Raw genomic sequence first — 17,072 nt, forward strand, 5'->3', positions numbered from 1 at the left:
TCTTGTTTTTGCTCATTCGTGCCCCCCCTCCCCCAACTGGCTTGGAACTTACACAATCTATTTCTATTTTTTCAGTGGTAATCCAAGACACTTTAATATGTACTATTTGACAAAGTCTAAAGTTAATCCAGTATTTACCTTCTTTCTGGACAAAAAAAAAGACTTTACAACACTGTGTCTGGTCAACTCCTCCTGAAACATATTATTGTCATGAACACTAAACCACGTTTATGATTTCCTTCATGCTTGTCACATTTTCCTTATGGAAAAATGTCCTTCCACAAAAATTCTTTAGCTGTTTCTGTCTTGAAGGTCTGTGGGTGATAAACTCTTGTCATTTCTTGGAGTGTCCTTATTTCACCGGAATCCCTGAGAGATAATCCCTAGCACACAACTTTGGGTGGTTATTTTTATCACTACTTTGAAGATAACATTCCTGTCTTCTGACGTCTGTTGTGGCTGCTGTTAAGTCATTAGTTGCTGGTGTAACTCATTCCTTTTAGGATGGTATCTTTTCTACCTGGCTGCTTTGGGGATCTTAATGTTTGTGGCTGGTGTTCTGCAGTTTTCCTTCATCCATTCATTCTCCCCCTGCTATAAAGCACTTGAGGGGTGCGGGCACTGTTCCAGGGACTGAAAGTACAGCAGTGAGTGAACCAAGTCCCATGATGAGGACTGTAAGCGGGGGTTTCTTCTTCATTCTGTTTGGTGATTATTTGGCTTCCAGAATCTGAGCTTTGGTGTTCTATCTCGGAAAATTCTTTACCATCTTTCTTTTCAGTGTTGCTCTTCTCCCATGGTCCCTGGCAGGAACTGACTATATTGATGTTGGACCTTCTGACATTAACCTTTCTTTTTTTAAAAGGTCTGTTTAAAGAAGTCTTTTAAAAAAGATCTTTTTTAAGTCTTTTTCTGGATGTGTTCCCAGCTGTGAAATAAGGACCACCTAGGGAAACACACCCCTCCCCCACCCAAGGCCACCACAATCATAAACTTGACATGTGTCCTTCTCGTTCTCACTTTTACATTTTACCGCATCTACACTCAAGAATAACATAGGTATTGCTGTAAGGTTTAAAAATTCACAGTAAGGTTGTCCTATCGTAGACTGCCATTCTGCAGTCTGTTTTTTCACATTTGGGGGGACCAATGTCAAGAGAAAAAGGTCTGGTTGATTCACTTAACTGCCGCACAGGATTCAGTAGAGTGAAGGTACCACAGCTCGTTTGTCCCTTTCTGACGGTGAGGCCATTTCCTTTTTGTCGCAGCTGCGGCACTTGGCATCCCTTGGCCCCAGAGCGTGAGTCCCTTCTGAGGCCGTGTTCCCTTCTTCCAGGGCTCTGGCCTCCCAACAGAGGACTCTGAGTGTCTGCTCCCAGAATAGGCACCGAGTTCACCCCTAGAGCACCAGCACTGCCAGGTGCTTGGCCTCCTTGACGGATGCAGACACAGAATGGCAGGGGCTGTGCACTAGGCCTTGACCTCTTCATACTGGGGACAGGCCAGGACGGGCCAGACACCTGGGGCCCCATGGTCAATGTCCATCCCAGTCAGTGGGGTGGGGGCCCTGGCCAAGGGACCCTCTGAGCTTCTGGACAGGTATCAGTTCTGGTTAGCTCTAAGGCCAAGACCTGGAGTCAGCTAGGAAGAAGTCACCTGTCACCTCCTGACCCAGTATCATCACAGGCTCGAGGAGCAACCCCAACAACGTAGCTGTCATCTTGGGTAGCCTGGGCACTTCATGTTTCATTTGCATTGTCACCCTCTGGCAAACATTGGTCTTCGCCCAGAGACACTGAGGTCAGGGAGGCTAAGTGGCCCAAGGGCACACAGCCAGCCCATGGCAGAGCAAGGCTAAAGTCATTACCTGAGTCATCTGATTCAGAGAAACAGACATCCATGTGCCACACCGAACACAGGCCCAGCTGGTCATGAGCCCCTGCCTCATGCAACAGCAGAGCAGGCAGCTCAGCCCAGGAGCCCTGGGGTTTTGCAGAAGAAATCTTCCCAGGAAGGGAAGGCCCACCCCAGCTGGGATATTAAACATGGCTCAGCACACACCCAGCTACACAATTCCCCAAACTTTAATGCTATGCCTCTGAGAAGGGCAGCTGAGGAGTATGGTGGGTCTCAAGTGTAGCCGACACCTCCTGCCTCCAGCCCCGGGGTTCCCAGGACCAAGTGATCAGGTAGTGAGAAGTACCAGGACATTACCCTGTGCCCTTCTGCGGGAGGGCTTGACAACTGCGAGAGGCCCAGGGCAGGGGCATCACTGGCCCTTAGAGGCTGGACTCTGCCAGGTTCAGGAGTAGCCTGGCCTGAGGCCTGCACGGAGCAGCTAAGGTAGAGGTGAATAAAGTGACCACGGTTCCCAGCCTGGGACCAGCGGGGTACCTGGTAGGGAGGGAGGGCCTCCGGAGCTTGGGACAGGTGTATGCACAGGTGCACTCAGGCAACACCTGAGATGGGGAACAGGGGGACACATCCCACATTAGGTCCAAGAAAGGGGGTCAGGTGCAGCCCAAGAACAGTGTCCAGGGCACAAGGAAGGCCCTGCAGACCCTCCCCTACAGTCTGTCATTCCGGCCCTTGAGCCGGGCCAGGGCAGTGGGGCTGGTTTCAGTACCCTTGGGGGGTATAACCCTTGCCCTCCTGGCTGGCATAAAGGCCTGCAGGGACCTCTGGTGAGTCAATCGTCTGGTAGGCACTGCGCTCCTGTGATGGTCCAAGAAAACCTAGTGGGTGGGGACATGAAGAGAAAGGAAAAATGAAGGGTGAAGGCTCAGGACATTCCGCTGAGTCCAAACTGAGGCCCACTCCACCCCCACCAGGCAGGCCAGAGCTGGCATCCTGGCACCCGGACAGTGACAGCGGCCATAGCCCCAGGCAACATGCCTTTCACAACAGGTATTGTTCATGGGATCCTCCCATAACCCTACGGAGCAGGTATTTCTATTGTCCCTACTTTATAGATGAGGAAACTGAGGGTCAAAGAAATGAACGGACTTGCCTGAGATTACACAGCTCAAAGCTGAGGACTAGGATTCAAAGATAAGCAGTGTGGCCCCACAGCCAGGGTCCCTGGCCACCACGCCTCAGTGCTTCCCGAAGCAGTGCGCACAGGAACCTGGCCTGAGGGCATCTGGCCCTGGGCCCACGTTCCCCTTCGGCTGCTGGCCCAGGCAGGGCGGACACTGTGTTACTCTATCCCAGCGCTTTTCAGCCTTGTTCATCTTGTGGCACATAAACTAATTACTAAAATTCTGTGACACACCAAAAAATATATATTTTTTGCTGATCTGACCAAAAAAAGGTATAATTTTTTTTTTTAAGGTATAATTTTGATTCACTCACATGGAACAGCTGTGTTGGCTGTTGTCATTTTTAAAGTTGACAATCTAAGGGAAAACAGGTCAGTGCTCCTGACTAAATAGTTAAGTACTGCATGTTTTAAACACCCTTGCGGCACCCCGGCTGAGCATTACTGCTCTGTCCAAAGGGCCCGGAGCCTGGCAGCTGCAGAGCCCAGAGAGCTGGGGCTGGGGTGCAGGGCAGGCGGCAGGGCTCTCAGTGCCCACTCTGAACTCCCATCCCTACTCCGCTCATTTGTCCTATGATCCTGAACAAATCCCAAGGGCCCTGGGCCTCAGTTTCCCCATCTGTCCAGTGGGAAGAATGTTACTGGTTCCCCCTCACCCCAGGGCAGGCCAGGCAGTGCTGAGGTAGATCAAGGTGGGTGCCCCTAGGCCACTCCTGCCCTTGGCCCCACTGCTCCCCCAGGCGGGGGTCACAGGTCACCCGGGCCTCTTCGCAGGAGTGAAAGGTAGGAAACTATACCTACCTCTCTCCCCACTTCTTTCTGAGAGAGAGAGAGGAGGGAGGGGGGATGAGAAGATGGGTGGGAGAGAGCAGGAAAATGTCTCAGCCACCACGAGAAGGGGTACAGCTCGCAGGGCGGCGAGGGCTGGGTTAAGGCGAGAGGGCCGGCTGCAGGGTCAGCACCTACAGCTCAGCGCTATCTGTGGCTGAGGATCCCTGGCTCATGCCGACACCATCTCCCCCTTGGCCAGCCAGACCCCAGGAGGCAACGGGGGGCTGTCCTATGGATGGGTTGGTGGGAACTGAGAGAGGGTGGCCCTGCAGGTGCCTTCCAGCCTCAGGGTGCAGACTGCCCAGAGCTGCCTGTGGGACTGGATCACACCCCCAGCTGCAGGCAGTGCTTGAGCTCAGAGGGGGGCTGTTGCTGCCCCCAACTCTGCTTACAGCCTGATGTCGGGGAAAAGTCACACCAGGGTGGGCCAGCTGGGGGCCCACAGAGCTCCTGCAGCAGGGGCCAGGAGCAGGCACACCTTCTAGCCCTGCTTCCTGGTGCACGCTCACCAGGACCTGGGGAGGGCTGTGGGTGAGGCAAGGTGGAGGCGGAGATGTGGGGAGACGGCCGTGCGGTCAGCTGGCTGGGGAAAGGGTGGGCAGCTGGCTGGGGGGCTCACCGGCGTGCAGCACGAGCTCACCCCCGCGCTCCCGGTACATGTGGTAGACCAGGCAGCAGGAGGCCGGCTTGAGGAGCAGGCTGAGGATGGCCATGCCGGCACCGAAGCGCGCCGTGTCCGTGAGGCTGACCCGCGGGTAGAAGATGCTGATGTGGATGATGTCCAGGAGGATGGTGGCCGCCAAGCCACCCAGAAACTGCGAGACAGGCCAGCACAGGGCCCAGGTGTGACACGTCATCGGAGTTCATGAGCACACTGCCTCCCTGTCGCGCCCCATCACTCCCCACTGCATATACCAGACCAGAAACTGCATTCGAGCCCTGCTGTGTCCCTAGGGTTTGCTGGAAAACAGATCCAGCAGGTAGGCAGGGCCCTGTGGGTGAGATGCCCGACGGGACTGCAGGGCTGGAGCAGGGGCTTGGAGGCCCTGAGGTGCAGACCCAGCCTGCCAGATCCACCAGAGCTTCCACTCACCTCCTGTCGGCCTTGAGGCCATGACAAGGCACAAGACTTGGTTCTAGAAGCTCCGAGATGGAAGGTACCTCCGAGTTCCCCCCCTCTGTCTCCATCACCAAGGAAATCCCTTCTCGGTCATCCTGAGAGGCCCCAGCCACCACCCTCCAGGGCTTAGTGGGTGTTGGGACACCCTCCCCTTCCCCGCCCCATAGGAGAGCTTGGCTGGACTGTATCCACTCTGACCTCACACAGTAGTGGAGTTCCCTCTTTGAGGGTATCCCAGCCAAATCCCTCCCTCCTAAAAGAGGGTCCTGGGGGTTGGGGGTTATTGAGTACATGCTCCACTGCGCTCGAGGAGTGGCCAATCTGGGGCACTGATGGGACCCCGCCCTAGGCCTTTCTGTGGAAAGACAGTGAGCAGACTCCAGGCTCTCTGGGCCAGGCGAGCAGAGGAGCAGGCCAGGCCAGCGAACACCGCCTGGGCAGGCTTATCTGCAAGGCTTCAGAAAACGGAAAACAGGCACGAGGAACAGACAGAAGATTGGGACAGGCGAGAAGAAGACAGAGCAGGGGCCACGGGTCACCCTGAAGCCAGGGCCCCTCGCTGCTCCCCAGCTCACCATGCTTATGGCGTCAATGGAATCCCGCTGAGCGACGGCCCACACGCCCAAGGCCAGGATGGTGAAGTTGGCCCAGGCATAGGGGCCCCCGAACGTGAGGCAGCCCCTGCGAGAAGATGCACCTGAGTCAGGTGAGCAGGTGACTGCCCCACAGGTACCCACCCCTCCCACAGGTCACCTCCCTCGAGCTCCAGGATCTCAGGGACCCCCTGAGAAGAAGCCACAGTCTGCCAGGCCACTTGTTGCCCGGCTGTGAGCCAGGAATGTCAGCAAATCCCACTGGCTCTGCTTCCCAAATGAATCCCTTCAGGTCTGAACCCCCATCCTCTCCTGCCAGGATTTACCAGCCAGCCTCCCCATTGGTCTCCTTCCTTCCACTCCTGCCCCCTCCAGGTTGTTCTCTATATAGCCACCAGTAATGTTAATCTGGTGATATCACTCCTCTCCTAAAAGTCCTCCAATAGCTTTCTGTCCCACTTGAAATAAAATAGACTCTTTCTCATGGCCTAAGGAGCCCTGTGGGAGCCTCAGGTGACATAGCTCCCCTTTACCTCGTCACTTACCAGGTCGTCAGCAGCCAGTGCACCAGGATGATCATCTGTGGCACAAAGCGGGGGAAAGGGGGGGTGTCTGTGAATATGACCACTATGGGGCAGGGGGTGGGGAAGCTTTTGGAGCCAGAAAACACAGGAGGCCCCTGCCTAGCACCTAAGAGGCTACACACATTTGCTGAAAAGCAACATCAGCAAGGGTGAATGGACTGGCAGTGGGGGAGGAGGCCAGGCCAGGGGACACTGCCACATCACCCTCCCTATCCCCTTGGGGCAGCTGACACCCACACTGCTTCCTGCTCCCGAAGGCTGGAGGCTCCTTTGGGGAACCAGAAGTCTGCTCTAGAATGGAGGAGGCCTTGATGGGAAATGGCCAGCGGGGGAGCAGGGAGCTCTAAGAGGGTGATTTCTTGGGACACAGGAGCTGGGGTGCTGTGCAGGGCAGGAGCGGGGCGCAGCTGGGTGGCAGGGGCCTTGAGGGCCTCGGTAAGGAGCGTGGATTTCCTCCTGAGGGCGCTGAGGGAAGCCACAGGAGGCTCTTCTGCAAAGAAGCAACTCAGTATGATTTTTGTTAAGGGGGAAAAACCCTCCGGCTTTTTTCTAGATTTCTATAATATTCTGCCCTTTTTATTGCCAATTATGCCCTTAAAGTAACAGCCCCCTTGACTGGAACTGGTCTCCACTACTGGTCATTGAGAGGGAACTGGGAAGCCAAGGCGACTGGAGAAGATTAGAGGACAGTGGGGGTGGGGCAGGAAGCTGGGGTGGGCTGGGCAGGGCTGATCTTTATCTTAAGAGCCAACCCCTGCCCACAAAGGAGAGGGATCTGCCAACGGCCACACAGTGGGGCCAGCCACGGTGGCCCTGGTATCTGGCTTTCAGACTGAGAGGAGCAGGCACAGGGGAGGCAGTGGATTTCTTTTCCCAGGGGCTTAAGAGAAGTGATCAGATAGTGCTAAATTTCTTGAATATTTATAAAACAAAAGTGATGTCAGGGGAGGCAGCTCACACCACCTTCCCCCTGAAAATCAACACCTGACCCTTCCCACTCTTGGCTTCTGTGGCAGAACCGGTCTTCATTTCCCAGTGCTCTGGCTCTCACATCTAGCCTGTGCACACAGTAGGTCTTCAACAAATGGCCCTGCAGAGCCCGGCTTTACTATGGTTGGAGGAAAGGCTGAGAGGCAGGGAGGGCAGCTGATTCTCGGGGAAGCGTGTGGGGAAGTCACTCTGTATTACCTGTGAGACAAAGACTTTTCCTAGAGGCGGAGAGGCCTGCAAGATGGAGGGACCTGGCTAAGGTTTAAAACTGCGCCATCTCTTTGGGGAAGGAAAGAGCATAACCTGGAAATGTTGCAGGTCCTCAAAAGACACACAGTCCCCTCCATGTGACATCACTTTTGTTTTATAAATATTCAAGAAATTTAGCACTATCTGATCACTTCTCTTAAGCCCCTGGGAAAAGAAACCCACTGAAGACTAAGCTCCCTCTTCCTCAGTTTCCCCATCTTTGTAATGGGAGGGCACACGCAACCAGGCCTATGCTCAGGAAAGCTCCAACAAGAAACCTGGCCAAACCGGCCCTGCCCTTCCCCACAGCACCGGAACAGTGACTCATCTCAGCCCAGGACTGTCTGCTGGCTCCGGGGAGGTTTCTGGTCACCAAGGGGGCACCTGGGATTCTCAGGTAGGGCCCAGCTAACGGGGAGGGAGGGACCGGGATCCGAGAATGTGCCTGGAGAGCCAGACCTCTGCAGGCTGGGCAAGAGGAAAGAAAGACTCTTCATGTAGTGCTCGGCCTAGGAGGCTGCCCAGCTCTTTTCCAGAGACAGGCATCTGCACAGTTCTCGATGTATCCACTGAACAAGCCTAAGTGCCTGTGCCGGACAGGCACAGCATTAACAAGCGCAGCCCCTGCTGCTGAGGAGGGTCTGCCTGCCATGTGTCTACACTGCCCCGAACACTTAACCCCTGTCACCCTTGCAAATATATGGGAGAGTATCAATCCCGTTTTACTTATGAAGAAACTGAGGCTGTGAGAAATTAAGTAACCTGGCCCAAAACATAACACTCATAAACAAGAGAGCCCAGATGCAAATCTCAGAATCGGTTTATAAGTTCGAGTTCTCATGCCAATAAAAACATAATGCTACACCACCTCCTGGACCACTGGACCCTCCTCTTATCACCCTGGAAGACAGAGTTTATTTCTGTCCTCTTTTTACAGTGAGGAAACTGATACTCAGAGAGGTTAAGAAGCCTGCCCAAGGTCACACAGCTAATAAGTAGCAAAGCCTGGCCTTGAATGCAGGTTGGCCCCAAGGCCTGCATGACACTGTCAGGATCTAGAAGAGCAGGGGGCGGGCAGATGGAAGTGAGGTTTAACCTGGAGAGGGGAAGGCTAAGGGGAAACCAAGGGGTCATGTGGACCTAGACTTAGACCCTCTGTCTGCCACTAGAGCCCATGGGGATTGGGGCAGGAGTGGAGAACTTTTCAGATAGGTGGTGGACAAAGCTCAGATCAACATACAGATCAATCTATGGAATACATTCCTACCAGTCCCATGCAAACATGACCTGTTAAGTGAGGTAGTGAGATCCCCGAGGGTGGTTGAAGCTAAGGGACACCAGTCAGGGCTGCCCTAAAGGGGAGACAGAACCAGGCAGTGGTTAACTGTATGAGCACTGGAGCCAAATATATGGATCTGAGCCTGGCTCAGGTAGTCAGCCCTTGATGACCAGCTGTCCTCCTTAGTTCTTAATCCTAATGCTACTCTACCCCCCACCCCTTCCCAAGGGCCTTTCGACAAGGCCTCACGGACCCAAGCCTAGTCCTTTCTAAGCTTGTCACAATGTCATTCCTCCAGCTCAGGACTTAGGGACTGCCTTTTGTGCAAAGGGCCTGGGGCAGTTGTTTCTTCTTATTTGGCACACTACCAACTCTGGCTGGGCACAAGCAGGCATTCAGCCAATGAGGGAGTGCAGGGACACAGGGGCACATTTCCCAGCTCCCTCTGGGCCCTGATCTCCGAATATCCCAGCTAAGTGCCGGTGAACCAGGAATCAACAGCTGCCCTCCACAAGGCAGCCAGATTTAACAACAAAAACACAAAACACCCAGTGAATTTTTAATTTCAGAGCATGACTATTTTGTTAGTATGTCCCAAATATTGCATGGAATATACTTATGCTAAAAAATTATGCATTGTTGATCTGGAATTCAAATTCAGCTGGATGGCCTGTGTGTTACCTGACAACCCTAGTCCCTCGGGGCCTCCCAACACTTACTTGTCTCTGACTAGTAGCAGCTAAGACCCTTAGAGACTGGATATTATTTCACAAGTCAAGGGAAGGACCAGCAGTTTCACCAAAAGCCAGCACAGCCCACACGTGGGGCGGTGCTGGGCTGTCAGGCCCATAAAGTTGCTCAAAAAAAGCCACAAGCAGACCAAGTCCTTCCTCCTGACAGACACAGACTGTCAAGGCAGAAGTCAGCCCCTAACTAACTGGTGGGCAGGAAAGGACGGCTTTGAAGTCTGACCCCGTGGGCTCAGATCCTGACTCTGCCACCTAATCCCTGTGGGACCTCGGCAAGTTATTTACTGGATCTCAGCCGAAGTGTGTTCATCCGTAAAGAGCCGATGGTATCAGCTTTCTCGGAAGGTTGCTGCGATTAAATAACCTGGCACATCACAGATGCCCCTTTCAATTCCTGCACCTCTGCCCATCACTTGCTTTTCTCTCAGCATTATTTTAGGCAAATCTCTAGTCAGAGAAAAGGCGGGTGGCGTTAACCCCACACTGTCTGAAAGAGACTGAGTATGGATACCCACGAACCTCAGCTGCCCGCATGTAAATTTCTTCCCAGCTAACACAGGACCCCAAGTCCACCCCCCTGCTCCAGCCACCTCCCCAGGCAGCTGCTGACCGGCAGCTTCAGGGGGGTTTGCCCAGGCCACGGTGACTAGGAAGCCCATCACTGCACAGACCTCCTGCGTTGTTTTCTAGTCATTTATCACTGGGGTTCCTTTAGTACCAGACACCCCCTGGCTGCTAAGCGCTTTGTCACTTGTGCATACGCCTGACTCCAGTCTCCAAGGGGGCCGCACAGAGACCCCAAATGGCAGTTTTGGTCCAAGGTCCACAGCCTCCTGACCAAAGCTACAGGCTCGGCCCCTGTGTCGCAAACGAGACCAAGCAGCACAGCGGGCGGGGGCGGGGAGAGAAAGAACAGCCGAGGAAATGAAGACACCCCAGGAAGCCCGGCAGTGTTTTCTTAAGGGCGCAGAGTTGGGGTTTTCTGCTTTCAAGCAACTTCTCCTTGGAGTTCGTGTTTCTTAGAAATAAGGGCGCTGGGTTTCCCTATTTTGGAAAAACTACTTGCCTGGGAAATCTAATTCTCTTGGCATGATTTTGCAAACAAACGGGGCTACCAGGCGCTGCTGGGAGGCCAGGTAAAAGGTGTGGCCTCCCCTCCCCCCCGTGGAGGTGGGGTGCCCCGCCCCACCCCGCCTTGGGGCTCCGGGCGAGGCCGGCCCCGCGCCCTCCCAGCTCCCCAGGGGAATTCGGGGCGCGCAGACCAAAGCGGCCCCCGGGGCCGGGCGCTCCGGGAAGGGGCGGCCCTTCCCTCCCGCCCGCCCCCAGTTCCATCGGGCCGGCCCCGGGGGGCCCCTTGCTGATCCCCGCTCCCGCCGAGACCCGTCTGCCCGCCTCCTCGCCTGCGCTCCGCACACTCTCCTCCCTCCCGTCCTTTCCCAAACTCCCGGCCCTCGCGCCGCTCAACTCCCGCTTTAAAAGAGCAAACGCCCCCCGCCCCCGGGAGACCCGCCCGGCGCCCCGCGCCCCGCGCCCCGCGCCCCGCGCCCCGCACCCGGGAGACCCGCCCGGCGCCACCTTCAGGTTCACGGCCGGCAGCTCCATCCCGCCCCCGGGCTGACGGCACCTGCGCCCCGGCCGCGGAGGGTCCCGGCCTGCGAACTCCGACGGGAACCTCGCCCGTCCCGCCCAGCGCGCAGCCCGCAGCCCCGGGCGCCAACCCCGGCTCAACTCCCGGCCACGTGAGCCCGTCACGTGGGCGCGGCGCGGTTGCTAGGAGACGGCGTCGGGCCGCCGGCGCGTCCTCGGGGCTCCCGCCTCCCGCCGACGCTCCCGGCTCGGACCGTCCCCGCGCCTCCGGGGGACGCCGGGGTTTCTGTCCAAAGGGCGCCCTGTAGGGCCTGTGACTATGCCAGCAGGCGGGCGGAGAGCACCACCTGCAGCCGGGAGGGCGCGGGGGCACGTCCAGGTGCGAGCTGCAGGTGTGCCAACAGCTGGCGTCCCATTTCTTAGGGCGCCCTCGCTGCTCCCTGGAAGTGGAGACAGTTACAGGACCTACCTACCTCCTGGCATCCTTGTCAGGATAAATGAGCGAACTCACCTTGTTAAAGAAAGATTATTTTGACACTTGTTAACATGGCAAGGAAGCCTTTATTCGAGACGATTGTAATAGGGATATGGCAAGGGAGGGGAGACACCAAGCTTAATTAGGAACGCGGCAAGGACAAGTGGGGTTTTGCAGCCAAGCAGCGGAGTGAGGGGTCAGTGGGTGGAAAATACCAAGAGGAGACAGATGTCAAGCGTAGGCGGGATCATGCTAACTGACCTAGCAGGATTCCTGCAAATGCAGGCCAAGGGGCTTAGGCCTCAAAAGCTCCAGGGGTGAGAGCACAGACTTGATCAGATACAGATACTGAAGGTGATCAGATATCAAGGTCAGGATTCCTCCCCCCCCTAAATATTTTTACTGATTTTTAGAGGGAGAGAAACATCAATTAGCTGCCCCCTGAACACCCCCTACTGGGGATCAAGCCTGCAGTAGGGCATGTGCCCTGAAGGGAATCAAACCAGCAACCTCTTGGTGCACAGGAGGATGCCTAACCAACGAAGCCACACCAGCCAGGGCAAGGTCAGGATTCTTGCTTAAACTGGGCTTTGCAGGCTCAGCAAGAACAGGGTGGACACAGAGGCCAGGTTGAGGCCTCATCGAGGAGAGGGCTCAGAGGAGCCTAACTAAAGTTTGGTCAAGGACAGAGTTGTTGTCAGGGTCACGTGTCTGGCACTTAGCAAATGAACAGTGCATATAAGGTATTGTTACTATCAATACACAACAGGCCAATGGTTGGCACCCTCTTGAGTCAAGATACTAAAAAAGCTTTAGAGAAATCTGGCTGGAAGGCCAGCGGAAAACCTATAGGACACATCTGTCTCCAGAAGGAAGAAGAGCGGAGAAGACAGGCTCTGGCAACATCCTGTTTGCCCCTTGACTGCGAATGGAATAAACTGAGGAAAGAAAAGGCTGTCTCACCTGGCCTCTCAAAGACTGCTGACCTCCCCAGAACAGGAACATCAATTCCCACTACCTCCTTCGCCCATGACCAGAGAAGGCTTTCATTTAGAGTCACCTGGGGGGAAGGTTCCCCAGGGTCCATCTGAGAAGTTCTTCTTGTTTCCAGGAGGGGAGAATCCACGTGGGAACCTGGGAAGCTGCCTACACGGGGCCTGAGATCATATCGAGACACGTACTGTCTCCAGACACGAAGAGGGGGTTTTTCTGGATGGGCGTGGGGACGTTTGCGGGGCCCACCGGCCTAATCTAATGCCGCGTGTGGGGATACAGCGCTCCTGCCCCGGGGCACCGCGGCGCAGCGCCTGCCACCTAACTCAGAGCTGGCGCGCTGTAGAGACCAGCCAAATGGCCACGTCTAGCTTGGTTTTTTGGGATTTAGAGCACAGGGAACAGCTCCAGACTGGAGCCACAAGGGTGTGAGTCCCTGGCCTTGTCCACTTACTATTTGAACTTGGGCCAGTTGCTTTGCCTCTCTGTACTTCAGTTTTCTCATCTGTAAAATGAAGATAAAACAGTATCTTCCCCACAGGGTTGTTAGGATTTGTTAATACATGAAAAACATGTACAACAGCGCCTGGCAGGCTAACTCAGGATTAGCTATATTTTTTATCATTAATGATTAGTTAATTATCACTGTGGGCTAAGTACCTAGAAAAGAGTAATTCCTCAATAAATGGTGGGCATTATAGCATTGTTATTAGATGATTATTTATCAGTTTCCTTCTAAGAAATACTCCCCATGCACCCCAGATCCTAGAGGCGTTTAACCCAAGCCTGTAGGTCTGTAACAAGACTGATCGCCTTGTAAGGAGAAAATGCAAAACAATTCCTAGGATTAAAGCTGACATTTATTAAGTACTTATTTTGTGTCAGACAGTGTGAAAAGCCCTCAGAGTAAACACCCACAACAACCCCCTGCTGTAGGTACTGTTCTTATCCAGAGTTACAGTAGGTGATTGAGGTTAAGGGACGGTAAGGGGCTTGCCCCAGGCACATCGCTAGTTGTAGGAAACTGGCTGGGCTCCAAGGAGGTCTGGCTCCAGGACCCTGACATTCAGCCGCTCTGCTCAGCCGCCCACATGCAAGGGAAATACTGCCCAGGCTGAGATGCAAAGGATGGAGGCAAGGAGGGGAAGACAGGCTGGAGCCGGATGGAGCACAAGGCTGGGTCTGTGGACTGTCCCTGCAGCTCACCCAGTGACACTGCATTCATCCCAGTCAGCTGGGGCCTGAGCCTGGGGGAGGGGAGAGATCCAGCTGGCTGGGGTGGGAAGGGAGCCCAGAGGAACAAAGGAAAGCGAAACTATTCTCAGAGTTCCTGCTATGGAAGGACGAGTGGACCCCCCACAAAGCACGTTCCACAAGGCTTTGTGGGGGGTCATACTTTTTGAGTACACTTGGAACTGAAAAGTGAAGTTAGGTTTTTCATGTCCCTCATCAATCCCGTCTGTCTCAGCCAAGTTTTATGTTTTAACCTTCAACCAAGAAACCAACATGCAGAATAGACTCGTTCATTCATTCATTAGCTCGTTCAGGGACTGGTTATGGAACAACTACTTGGGTAAATATTTAGGAGAGGAGCGGCTGGATCATATGGTGGGTGTCTACATAGCTTTTTAAGAAATCACCAAACTGTTATGTAAGTTGGTTGTACCATCCTATTTTCTTTTCTTTGTAGCACTTATCAATATCTGAAGGTATTGCCCTATCAATTTAGTTGTTTACTTGTTTGTCTGCGCCCCACCCCCCCAACTAGACTGCAAGTCCTAGAAGGATCTTGCAACCTCAACACTTGCCTGGCACATAGTAGGCGTTCAGGGAATGAACCAACGTACACCAACTGAACACATTTATGTGCACCGCTTCCACCTGTCACCCAGAAGACCTGCCACCCAACTCCCTTCTTGTCCTCAGGATGCCACTAACAGTCCAGGCTCTGTTCAGGAAGTCCCTTGGTCAGTGTGGCCAGTTATAGAAAGAGCTGTTTCCTTCCTATGGGTGCTTGTGTCCTTTGGTGAAGTTATTTTTTTGGATCCCTGCCTTGCCCCCTCCTAGCAGAGTGATTTTGGGCAAGTTATTTCCCTTTGGGGTGATTGTGGGGATCACATGAGATAATTTACACAGCCCACCTGGCATAGGTCCTGGCACTTTGTAAGTGCTCAGCAGGCAAACAGCTGCCCTGCTGCTATGGAAAAAACGCAGCATCGTTCAGCACCTCTCAGCATGTCCTGGCCCGCGATACATGCAAGGACCAAAGGAGCAGGAAAGGGCCCCTTTCATGGAGAGATGACTCCACCCATGCCCCTTTCCTAGGAGCAAAGTCTGAGAGCCGGGCCTCAGCATTTGAGCGTGCTGTGCCTTCCCAGCCCTGAACCCCCAGTGCTGCCACTTTGCATCTATGTGACCTTGGGTAGCCACGTAATCTCTGAAGTTTTTTCTGCATCTGAAAAATGGAGCTGTGTGAGGCACCTGGGCGTCATCAATTACGAAAAGCTTTGAGATGATTTCCAACTGTCCTTTGGTCCTCAGGGTTCTGAACACCCCACAATTTGGATGTGGCCTGGCCACTTCCTTCCCCAAGTAGGGAAATCAAACTGGAACAAAGACAATAACTAAGCACTGTCTGCAGGGCACGCGTGCCTATGAGAACGCAGGCCCCTCCACCTCAGAGAAGGGTCTGACGGCAGAGCACGGCTCTTGGTGGCACAGGGAATGTTGCTGGGGTTTGATCTGGAGACCTGTCCTCCAGGGTTTCTGCTCAGCTTGTCACAGATGCTGTGTTCCTTGGCCTGAGTCCTGGCGGGTGGGGAAGGAAGGCCTGGCGTTTGTTACTCAATGCTGTTCTTTGTATCTGTGATCTTCTCGCTCTTTCTGAGGCCAGCTTCTGGGAACAGAGGCAGCAGGAAATGAAGTCTGGGAGCCCAGGAGAGCCCCCCTCTCCAGAGAAGATGCTTGGTTTTATTTTTTTTACTAGCCAAAACGAAGGGGGGCTGATTCCAAACTCTGTCCTGACGGCAGATTTCAAACTTACAGCAGCATCCATAGCCGACTTTTATAGACCCGGCCAGGCTCCTGGAATAATCCTCCTCGAGCTTTAAAATGCAGCCAGTAATCCTTACTGTTCCTATTGCTTCGCCATCTCATCAGCGTCCTGTGCAAATGACTACTGGGTGAGCTCGTCCTGGCAAGTCCTCACCAGAGACTTAGTGACACTACCCCGTGTGCTCAAGGAGGGCATCAGACAGCCCATCCGAAGGCTCCACGGGCCCGCGGGTGACTGTGGAAGGAGCAGAAAAGGAGACCACCTGTGACGCTTTGTATTCCAGGGAGCAGTGGCCGTTTAGACACCAGCCTGAAAGAGGGGCTGCCGGAGTTCAGAGGCTGCTGCCCAAGGCGAAGTCGGCCCACGCCCCAGAGCTCTCTCTCTCTGTCCCACGGCGTTTCTTCGTTCCCCTTACCCGACCCCAGCGACCCTCTTTATGTCGTGTGTGGGGACGCGTGCAGGCCCTCACTGTGTGCTGGCTGCCTCCCGCCAGCTGCTGCTGGTCCTGGTTCTGGCCCCGTCCCACTTCTGTCTGAGTTCCAGCTGCCTCCTTCCGTCTGTCCGGCCTCCCATCTCCCTGTGGACCGGGGTGGAATCCCAAGGGAGGCACCCCAGGGCTCTGGTTGTGCCTTGGCGGTCGCTCAGACACACAAACAAGGCCAGTGATGGCCCCCCGAGCCCTGCAGCCCCCAAGATGCCTGCCCCCCGGGGGCTTTCTCCTGGTGTTTGCTTTCACCCTGTGGCTGGGCTGGCTCACCGCAGAGGCTTCCTGCCTGGCTCTGTGCAGGCTGCCCGGGGGCAGTGGGGAGCCTGTGACCAGAAGGTGGCAGGTAGGCCGGGTGCTTCTGCAGCCCCTGGGAGGAAACCCGAGGGGCCTTCCCGGAGGCAGCGTGAAGGTGAGTGCATGACCTTTGGTTCTGGAAGCCCAATGCTGGGGCCTGTCCCATGGAGCTCCTGTCCCCTGCAGGCCCTGCCAGCAGCCTTGATGATCCTGGATGAGCTGGGGAGGGGGTGGGGGGCGGGGGTGAGGACAGGTGACTGACTAGCAACATGGGGCCGGCGTAAACATAATCAGGTTTTGGAGTCGGAGAGACTTGGGGGGAGCCCCTGGCACTGGCACTACTGCACAACTTTGACAAGCGGCCTTTATTTCTCAATGTCTTAGTTTCTCGCCTCTGCAAACTGGGCTCCAACAATTCCCAGCTAAACAAGAGGACGGGTGCCTCGCGCAGCGGGCACAGCTCAATAAACAGGGGCCAGGTTGTATTTGGATGGACGCGTTTCCTCTCTAAACATGTGCAGTCCCCCCTTACCCATCCCTCCCCCCCTTAGATGTTCCGAGACCCCCAGTGGATGCCTGAAACCGCGCATAGTACCAAACCCCATATATCCACCCAGTACGACATATACTATGCTTTTTCCTGTACAAACATACATACCTGTGATAAAGCTTAATTTATAAATTAGGCACAGTAAGAGATTAATGGCAATAATGAATAAAAATGGAACAATTATAACAAGAATACC

General features: G+C 54.6%; 1 protein-coding gene across 5 annotated transcripts; it reads right to left on the minus strand.

Annotated features, from left to right (window-relative positions):
- Positions 1-1,073: 1,073 nt before the first annotated feature.
- Positions 1,074-11,175, minus strand: AGTRAP (angiotensin II receptor associated protein). 5 transcript variants are annotated; one of them, XM_081143898.1, is made up of 6 exons: positions 11,011-11,130; positions 6,406-6,658; positions 6,130-6,164; positions 5,567-5,672; positions 4,491-4,686; positions 1,074-2,735 (listed from the first exon to the last, which is right to left on the minus strand). In XM_081143898.1, the coding sequence occupies exons 3-6, from the start codon at positions 6,162-6,164 to the stop codon at positions 2,620-2,622; spliced, it is 453 nt and encodes a 150-aa protein (XP_081000024.1). In that variant the 5' UTR covers positions 6,406-6,658; positions 11,011-11,130; the 3' UTR covers positions 1,074-2,619. The 5 variants fall into 5 exon arrangements, with proteins under 5 accessions (XP_081000024.1, XP_081000026.1, XP_081000025.1 ...); XM_081143900.1 differs by having other exon boundaries at positions 4,512-4,686; positions 11,011-11,123; XM_081143899.1 differs by lacking the exon at positions 6,406-6,658 and having other exon boundaries at positions 11,060-11,175.
- Positions 11,176-17,072: the final 5,897 nt, after the last annotated feature.

The sequence above is a fragment of the Miniopterus schreibersii genome (genome assembly GCF_964146895.1).
Source record: "Miniopterus schreibersii genome assembly, chromosome: 8".
Taxonomy (NCBI): domain Eukaryota; kingdom Metazoa; phylum Chordata; class Mammalia; order Chiroptera; family Miniopteridae; genus Miniopterus; species Miniopterus schreibersii.

Bases quoted from the DNA above. Each gene is read 5' to 3' on its own strand.
- AGTRAP (XM_081143896.1), bottom strand. From the start codon at position 11,037: ATGGAGCTGCCGGCCGTGAACCTGAAG. The intron at 5,673-6,129 runs GTAAGTGACGAG...ATCTTCTCGCAG, and splicing joins CACTGGCTGCTGACGACCTG to GGGCTGCCTCACGTTCGGGG. The intron at 2,736-4,490 runs GTGAGCCCCCCA...CCCACCCACTAG, and splicing joins TGAGCTCGTGCTGCACGCCG to GTTTTCTTGGACCATCACAG.